At 39.0% G+C, this 14,943-nt stretch overlaps 1 protein-coding gene across 10 annotated transcripts in view; it reads left to right on the forward strand.

Annotated features, from left to right (window-relative positions):
• DLGAP1 (DLG associated protein 1) overlaps positions 1-14,633 on the forward strand; it is a 388,995-nt gene extending 374,362 nt beyond the window's left edge. For all 10 annotated transcript variants that reach the window (XM_048508637.1, XM_048508636.1, XM_048508638.1 and 7 more), the window contains 3 exons: positions 12-103; positions 5,968-6,120; positions 11,557-14,633. In XM_048508637.1, coding sequence (XP_048364594.1) covers positions 12-103; positions 5,968-6,120; positions 11,557-11,766 — 455 coding nt within the window. In that variant the 3' untranslated portion in view covers positions 11,767-14,633. The remainder of the gene's footprint in view (positions 1-11; positions 104-5,967; positions 6,121-11,556) is intronic.
• The last annotated feature ends 310 nt before the right edge of the window (positions 14,634-14,943 follow it).

Consider the following 14,943-nt stretch of genomic DNA (forward strand, 5'->3'; position numbering starts at 1 on the left):
TGTCTTTTCAGTTCTAGGTAAAATTCGAACTGCAGTTGGCAGTGCCCAGCTTCTCATGGCTCAGAAATTTTACCAGTTCAGAGAACTGTGTGAAGAAAATCTGGTATGTAATATGCATTGTGACCACAATCTGTTATCTGTAACTGAGGAAAGGTAATTTAGAAGATATTTCTGCATAGAACCAAAATACATGGCTATCCAAAACACTGTACATATACAATATTATAGTGAATGGCTGGATTCTTCACAGATTTTTAAATACTTACAATTGTTAAAATAATTTTAAACCTTGATAAGCAGATTCTCCCCTGCCCCAATTATTTCCCCTTAAAGATGCCTTGCTTTTGAGAGATCCATTTGTTCCAGATGCATAGCTTCAGGAGTCATGTGTAAGTAATGCTTCACAGAAATATGTCATGCCTCCACTCTAAATTACCAGCTTTCATCTTATTTTTGTTGTGGAGATGTAAGGGGAAATGTGCACACCGTTTTTATTGCCTAGGAAGGAATGGGGAAGGAGAAGCTGCAAGAAAGCTGAAATCGTCAGTTAACCCTTTGCCAACTGAATTCTCATTTCCTCTATTTTATAACCTTAATTGCTGTGAACTTTATAGCCCAGGCTAGCATGATCTTGTCTGACCTTGGAAGCTAAGTCCATGGCTAGTATTTGGAAGGGAGACCACCAGACATACCAGGGTCATGGCATGGACATCTCTTGTCTTGAAAGTCCTATGGGATCTCCATAAGGCAGTTTCTCTGCTATTTTATGTCTCCAATGAGAACTAAGAAAATTGGAGTGAATTTTTGGGTTGCTTCCCTTGTTAGCAGTAGGAAATTTGCCTCAAGAGCAGGCAGGGTCATGGGTAGAGGACTGCGGCAGAAAAATTAATTTTAGCCTGATATCTTTTAAAATAATTTATTGCATGCTACTTTGCTGTAATGTGGCAGTGAAAAAGAATGTATGTATGCCTTTGAGCACATATAGAATGATTTTCACTCAACTCAGCAAGTTCCTTCCCCAAAATCTAGGATTAGTTCTAAATTAAAGAGATATAATGCTCAGACAGATTTAAACTGTAGAACTTCTCAGAAAAAGAAGTACTTCACTTCAGGAGACCAAAGGGCAGGGGAGACATAGCCCTATTATGCATGGAGTGCTTTCTTCACTATGCAGTGGGTGGGGTCGTCTTGGGGCCTCCTCACATTTCTTTGTTTACACACGAGGAGGCACCCCACTGCCTGCTGTGTGGCTTGCCTGCCCCCACTTCCAGGTTGCTCCTGGTAGTCATAAGATTGCCAGTTTTGCTTTCAAAGCTCTTAAAATTTTCATATCATTATTGCTGGGTTAGATCAATATTTCATTGCTGTATTGATATGGTAGTAATATTTCTATGTTATATCAATATTGTAGTGGCTGGCTGTGTGCGCACCTCAATGGGATCTTTTTTTACCTCTCTTTCCAATGGGGAAAGCTGGTGCCAGAGTACAGCAGTTCTACTTGGCTCTGCCCAGCTCTTCCCTTGCTGCTGCTGCCACCACCGCTTCCTCTCCCTCTGACAGTTCACTCTGTGTCCCTCCCTCATAGAGCAGGGAACAAGGAATAGGGGCAAGACCAGAATAGAAACCCTGAAGCAAGTGAGAACATTAGGGTTTCACCTCCTTTACTAACTACAGGACTTCTGAGATCTGTGGCACTGTAACACAGAGTGTGTCTGCAAGGAAATCTCTGCCCTGAAGGAAACATTTCCTCATTCAAGGTCAGGGCAGCAGCAGTGTATAATTGGCCTGAATATCATGGCATTCTTATTCTGTCCCACCTCTCACTGCAGAATAATAAAGCATTTGTGTAAATGCAAATCATTTTTAAATCCCTTCTTCTGAATGCCAGAACTACTAGCATTCAGTACACGAACACGCTGGATTTTCCTCTTCACTGTGATTTAACAATTCCTAACCTGAATGGCATAGGTTAGCCTGATCTCAGATCCTAGAAGCTTAACAGGGTTAGTACTTGGATGGGAGGTTACCATGGAATAGTAGGGTCATAACATACTGGCAAACCACCCCTATTAGACTCTTACCTTGAAAATCCTACTGGATTGCCATCAGTCATCTGCAACTTGTCAGCACTTTACACACACAAACAAGCCATAACAATATACCTCTACCTACCTGTTATTAAAGGATAATTCCTTAGTTTGAGGGACTGATTTGCAGGCAGGTATAATTTAGAAATTTCCAATTTAAAAATTAAAGCACTGATTAATTGCCATCTCTTCACCCCTGTGCTCTAAATCTTATCCCACAATCTTATGCCCAGTGACATCTCTTGAGAAAATAATATAGATGCACTAATTAAATCAACAGTTACATTTTTTCTAAAAAGCCAATGGTATGCCATATTACTAACATATGGCTTCTATTGTAAGACTTAAATGTAGGCATACTTGTGACAATTATTGCAGATGTAAATTGGAAAACCCATGTAACTTCATTTTATATTTAGCACTTAGCTAATTCCATTTTTTAGTCTGCTAAATAGCCCATCTCTTCAGATTATGACTACACACATCCATGTGGTGTGAACCTAGTGGTATGCAGCAGTACTATTATTCATACCGCAGTATTGTGACTTCAGTAGTTGCCACCCTATTACATCACTACAACCCGGTCATGATATTATCAGGCCCCACTCAATGAGTTTAAGGATTTGGGATGACAAGGATATATTGACTCGTCTTCCTCTTCCCCGGTGAACTTATCCCCCCTATTGAAGAGCAACAGGTATATTTCTACATGATCCTGTTAGCAGAGTAACGAGCAGAATGTAGCTTTGTGCACCACTTTATGATTGCAACAGTTATCTAGCTAAAGACCAGTCTTTTTACTTCAAAAATCATTAAACATAAGAGAGCTTTACTTAAACAGAGAGAGAAATATACACAATCAAAGTATCACTTATTTACAGATACATTCACAGCTCATCGTTTGGTTACAATTTCAAGCATAGTCTACAATATTAAACATTTCAGTCAGAGCCTTTTGGTTAACAGAATACATCTTTCCTCAGCAAGAGTCAGGGAGCAACTGTTTCCAACTGTCACATTTAGGATGTTCATATCGATCTCCCAGAATTCCCAGCTGCTGCATGCAAGCAAGGCTGTAAAATCCAACACCTCTTCTCAGACTTGCATGTAATTCCCATTTTCTAATTTCTTGTATGTTTTGTTCAGGCTTGGGACACTCAATACAGTTTTAATTTTGTTCTGCTTTTATAGAAACAATTAGTCTTTTTCTCCATTGTTGATAGTTATTTGTAGTTAGTATGGGGATTCTTTGCATATTTCCCGTTGCTTTGTCCTCAACAAGAAACATTTTGATAGCCTTCAGTCTTATTTCAGCTTTGTTTCTCTCAGTTAAGATTAGTTTCTAATGATTTCTGATTATTCAATATCTGAACTGCTCTGGCTGACTTTCGATAGTCTGGTCAGACTGGGCTACACTGAGCTGCACTGCACAACACTGGCACATTTGGCTACATGGGGGGGCTGTCTGGGCTGTCTGGGCCCATAACCTGAAGAGCAACAGATTTTTATATGATCCTGTTAGATATATTTCTGTATGATCCTGTTAGCACAGTAATGAGCAGAGTGTAGCTTTGTGTGCCACTTTATGATAGCAACAGCTATCTAGCTAAAGGCCAGTCTTTTTATTTCAGAAATCATTAAACATGAGAGAGCTTTACAAACTGAGAAATAGACTATATACACAAGTAGACTATATACACAAAGTATCACTTTTATATGAATACATTCACAGTTCATAGTATGGTTACAATTTCAAGCATAGTTTTCAATATTAAACATTTCAGTCAGACCCTTTTGGTTAAGCGAACACATCTTTCCTCAGCAAGGGTCAGGGAGCAACTGTTTCCAACTGCCACCTTTAGAGATCTCCCAGAATTCCCTGCTGCTCCATGCAAGCAAGGCTGTAAAATCCAACACTTATCATAAAATTTTCAGATAAGGATCCAATTTAATTTCATAATATCTTCAGATCATTCTGAGGCATTGTAGAAATATAGTTTCTCATGGTTTAGAAACACAGTTATACAGTTTCTCATGGTTTAGATTAGACACACATATGAAACAAGTTCATCTTGCTCACAAAGAGAGTTTTACTTTCCTCTTAGGCAGAATAAGCCACTTTTCCATTCTTGTACTTACACAGCAAACTTACCTATGATTAAAGTAAAACATGCATAAACATTGCTTGTTGCTGTTCTGTGAAACATATGTGTCACTTTCCCCCATTTCTTTCCTCATGGGACATAATATAAGAATGTCTTATCAAAAACTAATTCCAGCTAACGATGACATACAAATGCAAGTATACAGGTTAACTGCATGCACAAAAATTCTAAATGTCGGTTAAACACTGGTTGATAACCCTGATTAGTGAGGAGAAAACTAACTCCAGTTAAGCTGTACACCTACATTCATACATCACAGTTAGTCACAGTTAAGTTTTATTGTATTTCATGTGAAAAGAAATGTAGGAGGGACAAGGTGCAAATGTAAGCCCTGTAATAGGACAGGTTCATGCATGTTTTTGCTTAATGCTGGCTAAGTTTGCAATCTGAATGCAGGTTAAGTGTTCTACATAAAGCACACTCCTGCATAAGGCTGTGTTCAGTAAAGAAGATCACATTCATGGTCAATGTTTACACTGACCCTGTATTTCTTGCACTTTTTTGAACTCTTCTTGATGTCATCTTAACAGTAATGATTGAGATTATGCCTATCAGGTTCTACTCTGGATCTTCACATCACACAATAATTTTTCTGTACTCCTTGGCAGATGAAGATTTCTGTGAATTCACCCACAAGCAGAGTTTTGCAAATACATTTTATTTTAGGTGACTATCTAAGCTAGGGCACCATTGAGGTTAATCATTCCAAAGTCTATTCTTTCCATCACCAAATGAAGTAGATTCAACTTTAACTTCACTCCATTATAACCCAACCCCTAGGTCTCAGCTGTATTTATGACATCAGTTGTGGGTTATTCATTTGGGCAAGGCTTTGTGCAGAGTAGAAGCAATATTTAATGTATTGTCGAAGGCTTTCACGGCTGGAATCACTTGGGTGCTGTGTGGTTTCCGGGCTGTATGGCCGTGTTCTAGCAGCATTCTCTCCTGACGTTTCGCCTGCATCTGTGGCTGGATATAAGTATATTCAGATGCCCTCAACTATTGACCTGGCTGCCTTCTTTGTTACTCACAGACAAGGTTTCTCCACCCACCCTGGACACTCCAACAGATATATATACTCCACTTGCTTTCCCAACATCAGATCCTCTGAAGATGCCAGCCACAGATGCAGGCGAAACGTCAAGAGAGAATGCTGCTAGAACACGGCCATACAGCCCGGAAACCACACAGCACCCAAGAAGCAATATTTGCTTGACCAATGAAAATATATCCAAGAACACAACGTTTTAGGCATATCAAAACAAGCTAAAATAACATTCTTACTATTACTTTGATATATACATTAAAAATCAATCATGTGTCTTATAGACATAAGCTGCCAACAGACAGTATCCACCACACAGTTAGTGAAACAAAACATGTCATTAACTCTGAATCAGACAGTAGTCTTCCCTGTCAAAGAATTCACTTTGAAGATGGAGCTTTCTCTTGTGGTAAACTCTGCTTAGATTAATGTGCAGTCCTAATAATGCTAAACACAACATCTGTCTGAGTAAAGAGAAGTTATAGTTTATTTAGCACAATTAGCCTACATCTCAAATGCAGTTGAGTCTAGTACAACAGTTAAATTAGTATCATCAGACTGAGGTAAAAAGTAATAAGGTTTTTGCTGTGATTTCCAAAAAGGTTGAAATAGAATGTTTCCTTTCATGTTCTTTTTTCTTTTCTTTTCTTTTCTTTTTTCTATTGTACAGAATCCTAATGCACATCCAAGACCAGCCTCCCAGGATTTAGCAGGGTTTTGGGATATGTTGCAGTTATCCATAGAAAATATTAGTATGAAATTTGATGAACTTCATCAGTTAAAGGCCAATAACTGGAAACAGATGGATCCGCATGACAAGAAGGTAGAACATTGTCGATTTTGTATGCTTCATTTAAAACCCTGCACAAATACTGGACAAATTAAATAGGCCTCTGCATACAGCACTGACGTTTAAAAAAATGTGAAATGGAGCTCATATCAGATTAATTTCATTGTAAAAAATGTTTACATATTAATTACCTGGGATATTATCTGTAATATGTTTCAGGCATATTTTTAAACCAAAATTGTTTCTGTGACTTGAATAATGGGAATGTGCTCATTTGTCTTATTATACTTATATTCATATTAGATAATCAACTGTTGGAAGGAACTGCCTCATATATTGATTCTTAAATTTAAATAAATAATATGGACAGTCTGTAGTACTGCCTAGCGTAAGAGTTCTGTTTACTACTAATGCACTCTGAAATGTGTAAGCAAGAACTTTAGGGAAGTACTGTAATCATCACTGCCTTGGTAACCAACCCCCATTCCCACGGATAACAATGTGGATATTCTCCAACCATATCATCATAGAAGTCACATGGTACACCTCTCATGTCATTGCTTTGGTTTGATTTCTTAGAAGGTGCTCTCATAACTGGGCTCACCTCATTTTTTTTAGCATAGTTTGGTCTGGAACATTAAATAGAATTGGCAAATAATGCTCTTTTGCATTTCTAAGAGTAAATTGGATTTTACCTTTTATTGTGCTTTGACACAGCTTGTCTGTCTGTTTGTTTGTTTGTTTTCAGCCTTTGTGTCAGAAGCAGCTATTGAGCAAAATGTAGCCGCCTTACATCATCATGCAGCATTAACAGGCACATAAAAATGGGACCATGGTTTAATGTTGTGGGCCTGGTCCTGTGGCATCAATAAGCCCCCTTCCCCACGTGCAGAATAATGCACTTTCAATCCACTTTCACAATTGTTTGCAATTGGATTTTGCTATTCCGCACAGTAAAAACCAGCTGCAAAGTACATTGAAAGTGGATTGAAAGTGCATTATTTTGCATGTGCGGAAGAGGCCTAAGAGCAGAAACACTTTTTTAAAAAGTATTTAATTTGAAATAAAAATATGCAGTTGATCTAAGACAGAGATGTCAAACATATGGCCCCTTATCAGGCCCACAAGCCAGCTAAGGCAACACAACCCGTTGTTCCTGATCTGGCCTGGAGAGTTTAAACTCAAGGGGTGGATGTTTTCTTAGCTGGCTCATGGATCTGATAAACCCTTTCAAGGCAGCACCCACCCCTCTGCAGGTTCGCCAGTCCCTGTACCCCTCACAGTGCTGTACATGGGCCAGTAAAGGCCCCCACCTCGTCCAAGGGCTTGGCCCAACTAAGTCACATTTGTGTCTGGCCCTCATAACAAATCATTATTATTCAATTTATTATCCTTCTCTTCCTGCTGAGGCAGGCTCAGACAGATAACAATATTGATAAAAAGCAATTATAAAATTCATATAGAGATGGTGCTAAAACAAATCAGGGTAGATTAATACACCACCACCCCCAATTTAAAGATGGAAGAAGGGGGGTGGCAGAGGCAAAGCTGCCAGAGAGCCGGGGATGCGCGTTGCACCTGGCACCCTCTTGTGGGGGGCACAAAAATTGCAGGTTCATTTGTGGGTTTTTTGGTATGTTTTAGTGTTTTTTTCCGTTTTTGGCCTGCAGGGGGCACAGTTTTTAGGCTAGCAGCACCAAAATTTCAGGGTATCTTTAGGAGATTCTCCTGATGATACCATCCAAGTTGAGTGAGGTTTGGATCAGGGAGTCCAAAGTTATGGGCTCTCAAGGGGGATGCCCCATCCCCCATTGTTTCCAGTGGGAGCTAATAGGAGATGGGGTCTACACTTTTGAGGGTTCATAACTTTAGACTCCCTGAACCAAACTTCACCAAACCTGGGTGGTATCATCAGGAGAGTCTCCCAAAGATACCCTGAAATTTTGGTGCTACTAGCTTAACAACTGCCCACCTAATAGCAGGCACCCCCCAAATTTCCCCAGATTCTCCTTTTAAATCCACCCCCTTCAGCATGGATGTAAAGGGAGAATCTGAGGTCCCCAGTTTAAATATTAAAAGTGATGCTGTTTCAGGGTCGGGGACAATCCACCCCAAAACAGCATCACTTTCAATGTTGTTTTAACTGGGGACCCCAGAATCTCCCTTTAAGGTGGATTTAAAAGGAGAATCTGGGCTCCCCAGCTTAAACACCATTGAAAGTGATGCTGTTTGTGGGTGGATTCCAGCATCACAGTGGCTGCCCATGGGAGGGGGGGGCACAAAACTCAGATTTTGCACCGGGCTCCATTTTCCCTAGCTGTTCCTCTGGGGGGGGGGGTAACAGGAAGGGAGACCAGCCAACTACTCTGTTGTCCTCTACTGTAGGCCTGACGAAACATCTCTGTCTTACAGGCCCTGCAAAATTATAACTCCTGCAGGATCCTGGTCTCATGACACAGAGCATTTCACCAGGTTGGGGAGTACAACATCCCCAGTCTAAGAATTCTAATAATACATCAGTTGGCAGGAGTAAGAAAAGGAGTTTGGATTTATACCCCACCTTTCTTTTGTGTAAGAAGTTTCAAGGAGGCTTAGCAACCTCTTTTCCCTTCCTCTCCCTGCAACAGACACCTTGTGGGTTGGTGGGACTGAGAGAATTCTGAAGAACTGTGACTAGCCCAAGGTCACCCTGTAGGTTTCATGTGTAGAAGCAGGGAAACAAATCCAGTTCACTAGATAAGAGTCTGTCACCCATGTGGAGGAGTACTGAATCAAACCCGGTTCTCCAGATTAGAGTCCACCTTCTCTTAACCACTACACCATGCTGTAGAGGGAATTTGAGAACTTTTGTATAAGAACTGTTGTTCCTCTTCTTTTCCTGAGTCCAAAAGTGTGCATTAGCGGAGGGGGGTATTTTGAAAAAATTGAAACTCCTAAATATTTTCACCCATGATGAAGTGGAAAATAATGTAATGCTTCTAACAAAATATTTAATATACTGCTCCCTTTCTATCTTTAATAATATTGCATAATGTTAGTATTACCTAAAATCCAGAGCAAGGTTAACATATTGAGTGTAACACTTCCATTTCCAGAAGAAGAAGAACAAAATAAATATTAAGAACTAAAAGCTGCAAAATTCTTTTACAGGGAGGTATTGGCTGATCCAGAAAAAGTTTTAGGTCATCTGTGTACTAATTCAGTTTCATACTGTGAACAAGCACAGGGAGACTTTGCTCTTCCTTTCTTCTAACAAGCTGACAATCTGTTTTTACGTATAGCTAGTTTTATCTCCAATATCTGCCTTAATGGCTATTTCAAGAAATGAAGTTCATGCATTTAAGCACAGTCCTCTGAAAAAAATATTTTGGATCCTTTAGTACCACAACCAAGGGTGTTGTATATACTCATATGGTTTTTTGAGTAAAAAAGATATAAGCAAGTGGAACAGTTATCAAAGAAAAGGCCACAATGTACCAAATTTTCCTGTGGAAAAAAATGGGATGTCACATTATAGCTTTAATGTTTCATAAAGACTGTTTGTTTCATGAACTAGGAAAGAAGAAATAAGGGATAAGGAAGAATCTTGGATTAAGTTTATCTGGATATTAGCATATCAAATAGTTTCATACTGGTTACATCCCACACACTACCATGATCTTATCTGTTGCTGACAAACAGCATAATGCATTCTTTCTGCCAAATAATAAAATGGATCCCTTACAGATGCTCAGAATAGAGACACAATAATCTATTGGACATACTTAGCTTTCTGTCCATAATGCCCATTTTTAAAATGATTAATTCAGGAGAGCCCTACAAAATTCCTGAAGTATAATTATGTTTTTTAAAACACATGATTAATGAAGCAGCACATTTTATAGCTGCATAGTCTTTGAAAGTGGTGCGTCCTTTTTGTTTGCTTCTTCCCGGACTAAACTAGAAGTGAATAAATACTTCAAGTTCCTCAACAGACAAAAACCTAAATATTATTTTTTTTTAATAAAGGTCCCAGATAGCAAAATAAGGAAAAGGAGATATTTCTGCTACATGTTGTAGGTGCATAGAGACTCTGCAGTACACAGTTACCATGGCATTCAGAGTTTAATGGGTGTGTTTAGGACCTTAAACTGGAGGTTCATTTTCAATACTTTAAAGAAAGTGTTTATGAATTTGTGTTTTATTTGTTCATCTACTTCTCAGCCTTGAGTAAATAGCATAGATGAACCTTTGCATGCTGAAGAAATGTAACTTTTGAAATAAATTCTGTTCAGTTTTAATGCCCTTACAGATTGAGCGATGAAGCTGTTGTCATCAACATTGAGAAAATTAGAAACTAAAATAAAATTTGTGTAGTGTAATGCAATGGACAATCCCTGCTCTAAGAAAGCATGGTCATAATGGAAGGACATCCAAGGTTAGGGATTACAGATATACACTTTGTACTGAAGCATCCTGCCAGGCCAAATGTAACATATGTTTTCCTCTGAAGATTCCCTCTTCTGAATTTATATATATATGTATGTATATATATATATGTATGTATATATAGCATGTATATATAAGTTTTCTTTTGTTAACTATGTTATCTTTGGATGCCAAAGTGATGATTAATATATGTTCTCACAATGACTTTTGAGTCACTGCCAACAGCTTTTTTGAGTTTGTAATTAAATTGTATAATTCTGGTGCTGATTGAGCACGATGCTACCAAGCTTTCAGAAGCACTTTTATGGCAATAGCCAAAGACTGGATTATGTGAGCTGTTACCCAAATCAGTCACTCCTAAGCACATTGGGTTTTTTTAATACATATATAATGCTGTGATAACTTACATCAGTCTGCTAGTTTATATGGTTGTGAAATATATCCATAAATCCTCAGTGTTGTAAGCCCATTTAGTGTTGTATATGTATATTGTACATAGGATGGGGGCTTCATTATGTGTGTCTTTCATACCTTTTGAACACTACTCTAATTTGATACTTTGATAAAGAAATCCCAAAACTATTTTTAACAGTGGGTTGGTGGGTTGTCTTCATTCCACAACAGCTTTTGGACACCTTAGATGTATGGCTTTGTATTAGTTTAAAAGGTGGTACTGTATAAGACACTGTCCTTTCTAATTCCTGGTATTAGGAAGAGGAGTTCCTCAGAAGGAACTATGTGCTTTGTTCAGCTGTGGAACTTCAGCCTTTTCAACACCAGGCATGTAGCTGAACACCATGCCCTGGATAACTAGCACTGCTATCAGTGCCACCCTTTTCTCTCTTAAGATTGAATTATTTTATGAGTCTAGGAATGCAAAAGCCAGTTCAATGAAGAACAAAATTCAGATATGAATTAACAAACTTTAGGTAAAATGTATATTCTAACTTCTGACCTATTCTAGTACTTTTCTTCCACTCCATTTTTTTTGTTTTTCCCCTAAGAAGCTGTATAATGTCATTAACCTTCTGCTTTGATCAGGAGAGAAGGGCTCCTCCTCCAGTGCCAAAGAAGCCATCGAAAGGTCAGGCGCCACTCATACGGGAACGCTCTCTGGAGAGCTCACAGCGTCAGGAGGCCCGGAAACGGCTGATGGCTGCCAAACGAGCCGCATCTGTCCGTCAGAACTCAGCCACTGAAAGCGCCGAAAGCATTGAGATTTACATCCCCGAAGCCCAGACCAGGCTATGAAGGGATCCAAGCAAGAGGACTCTTAATGGCAAGAAATATCTCTTGTATAATCTGCCCTTCTAGGTCCATGCTCACAGACACCAATAAGTATTTGTATGTCTCCTCCTTTTATCTATCTCTTCTCTCCCAATGAAGTAACACTTCTGTGGCGTAGTTGTCAGTCCTCCAAGAGGTTTTCGCTAATAATCCTTGCTTTCTAAGGTTTGCCCATGTCATCCTAATGCTTTGTCACATGTACTGATGCTACCACTTTGCCTCATGTAAAAACTTCTACAAAACATACAAATGCTCTCTCTCTCTTTCTCTCTCTCTCTCTCCCCCCCTCCCTCTTACACACATAAACACCTATACAGTAGATTCACCAATTAACTCATCCTTGGTCCTTAAAACTAGTCTGTTATTTAATGTACAGCAATATTCAATTATATGGTATTTTGGAGATCCAGTATTGCAGGGTAATCTAAGATTCTGTTGTCTTCCTCATTAAGAATGAAAGGAGCTCCAGCTCAGAATCCCTTCTTCTTATGGCTATTCTTTTTTAAAAAAAACCAAACAGATGGCACACATTATTCTGATCCTGAGAATCATAACTTCTCACCTGGTAAATTGTAAAGTACTGGATACCATTGACTTAAGTTAAAAAGTGCAGTGAATCTTGCAGCTGAATTGTACCTGATTCCATAGAGCCCTGCGGCTGCATAAAGTGCTGCATTTCTATTTCCTCAGTCTTACTTCAGAACAAGTATTTTTGATTGGCTGAAGATTGTAAAATGAATCTTTAAAGGAACAATGTATTTTTGAAAAGGCAATAAAGGGATCATGCAATGATAAGATGCAAAAGTGGGTGGAGGAATATTTTTGTCCAACTAACTAGTGAGAATTTTCAAGACTGTATATTATATTGTCAATTTCTATTGTAATGTATGGATTACATCAGGTCCGGGGGGGTTTCCTTCAAAGTACAAAAAGTATCATTGGTTTTGTTGATGTCTTAACTTTGGTGAGACTCAGATATCACGCATGCATTTACCATCATTTGTTGCTGAACTGCTGTAAATGAAATACATGTTTGCACACTAAAAATCAGACTGCTTATATCATATGCTTCACACCTGAGTGCAAATTGCTCCTTTGGTCTGTTCTTTAAACAAAGAAAAGACTTAATTTTAACAAAATCAAGGAATTATCACAGGTCATCAGCTGGTGAGAACTGTTTCTTCGCAGAAGTTTTTAAAGGCTGAACTGTATAAGTAACTGTAAGTTCTTTTAAATCAAGAGCAGGAACAAGACTGATGAGAAAGCTCTCTGCCTCTGCCATCTCTACATCAGCTATCATGGCAGAAGAGAGGACAACAGGCTCCACAGAGTTTGAGAATGGCATCCAGTGGCATCCTACTAGTATGCACGATAGGAAGTAGATTTTATATGAGCCCTGCCCACAGATAGGACCAGCAGATTGTGCCTTTGTGGAGTTAGTGGGTTCACTCACAAAGCCTGGTGCACACCCTACTGACATTATCACTAGGAGGCTTTCCATTGACTCAAGTGAGTATATTTGGGGTCTGAGCCATCTGTTGTCCTTTTTCATTAGTATTCTCTCAGATGCTATGTTAAGAATCCTATTCCATTTGTTCTTTGAAGCATCCTTTTTCCTACCTGGGCACCCATGTTGACCATGGCAGGTTGTGGCCCTTACTTGTCACAAGACTAAGGGAGATCTTTCCACGAAGAGATGTTTCATTACAAAGTGTGGATAATGTATACTTTGCATCTCACTGGAGGCGGCTTTCAGTGCCTCGCTCCTGAAACATTCAGAACATTCCAACTGTGAAAACCTTAATGGCAGGGTTGGCATAATTGTGTAGTTCACATCTGAAAGCATCATCAGTTACCTTCAAAAAGCTGACCTTTTCTGGAAATGCACATTAACAGGCCATGCCAGGGCACTCCACATAATACAGCATCGTAGGCAGGTGCTAATTTTAATTTTATTCAAGAATTTATGAGAGGTGATAGGTTCTGACAAGGAGAACTTTCATAAAACGTTTGTAAACCACTAGAGAATTTGCTACCTCTCCAAGCCATTGGTATATCCTAGCTGTGTGTTTATAAACAGGGCACAAGATTATCACTGTTGTGTTTTACAAGTAAAGGGCTAATAATTTAATATTTTAAAGACTTTTAAAAACTGAAGGATGAAAAATCCAATATAAACCGACACATGCATCGCATTAAATGAACTTGGCAAAAGTCTAATTTGCAAGGATTCAGCGCATTGTATTCACCAGGGTTGGGGTTTTTTTTTTAAATTTTATTTTTGCAACATGTTTCACTAAAACTGTAGCAGCAATGAAGGCTCACACACTGTCTGCAGTCTACATAGTGCCAATTGCCATCTTTAATCATAATCATGTTATGTATTAAAGAGATTTGGGAACTCAAACATATGAAGGTGTACAAAGCAGCAGCCAAACAAACAAAACACTTTTACAACTAAATTGTTGACTATTTGAACTTCTTTGGAACAGATGTTAAGACTGGTTGGCAGGCTATTGGAGAATAATTGTGTTTGGATTATGCAATAAATCTGATAGCTTCGCATATTTGAAGCATATACACAGGTACTTACTAATAAGAGCCCATTAGTTTCTTTCCTAAATAAATAAAATGAGGATCTGGGGCCCAACATTTTGTAGGTTGGGACTGATAGATTTATATGCCACAAAATATTTTGGGTATGAAGTGTGAAAGGATCTGTTATTAGCATGAGGCCTAATCATTCATATGGTCTCTGTGTGTGGACAGTACTGCTGCATGGTTTTCCAGCAAACCCAGTCGACAAACAGATTCTAAGCACTTGCATACAATCCAAGGTTCATTCCGCACATGCAGAATAATGCACTTTCAAACTGCTTTCAATGCTCTTTGAAGCTGTGCGGAATGGCAAAATCCACTTGCAAACAATTGTGAAAGTGGTTTGAAAACGCATTATTTTGCGTGTGCGGAAGGGGCCCAAACATGATGGTGTGGCTTGTCAGATTGCACTAGTGCACTAGACAGGAGTTCCATCGTGACTGTTTCTTTGCTGGCAGAGCACACCTTTGATTCAAACAGCCTTGTAAGTGAATGTTTATTCCCCAGGGTTGCCACTTATTGTCCACCTAACATGTACAACCA

This window comes from Sphaerodactylus townsendi, linkage group LG09 (genome assembly GCF_021028975.2).
Source record: "Sphaerodactylus townsendi isolate TG3544 linkage group LG09, MPM_Stown_v2.3, whole genome shotgun sequence".
Lineage (NCBI taxonomy): Eukaryota > Metazoa > Chordata > Lepidosauria > Squamata > Sphaerodactylidae > Sphaerodactylus > Sphaerodactylus townsendi.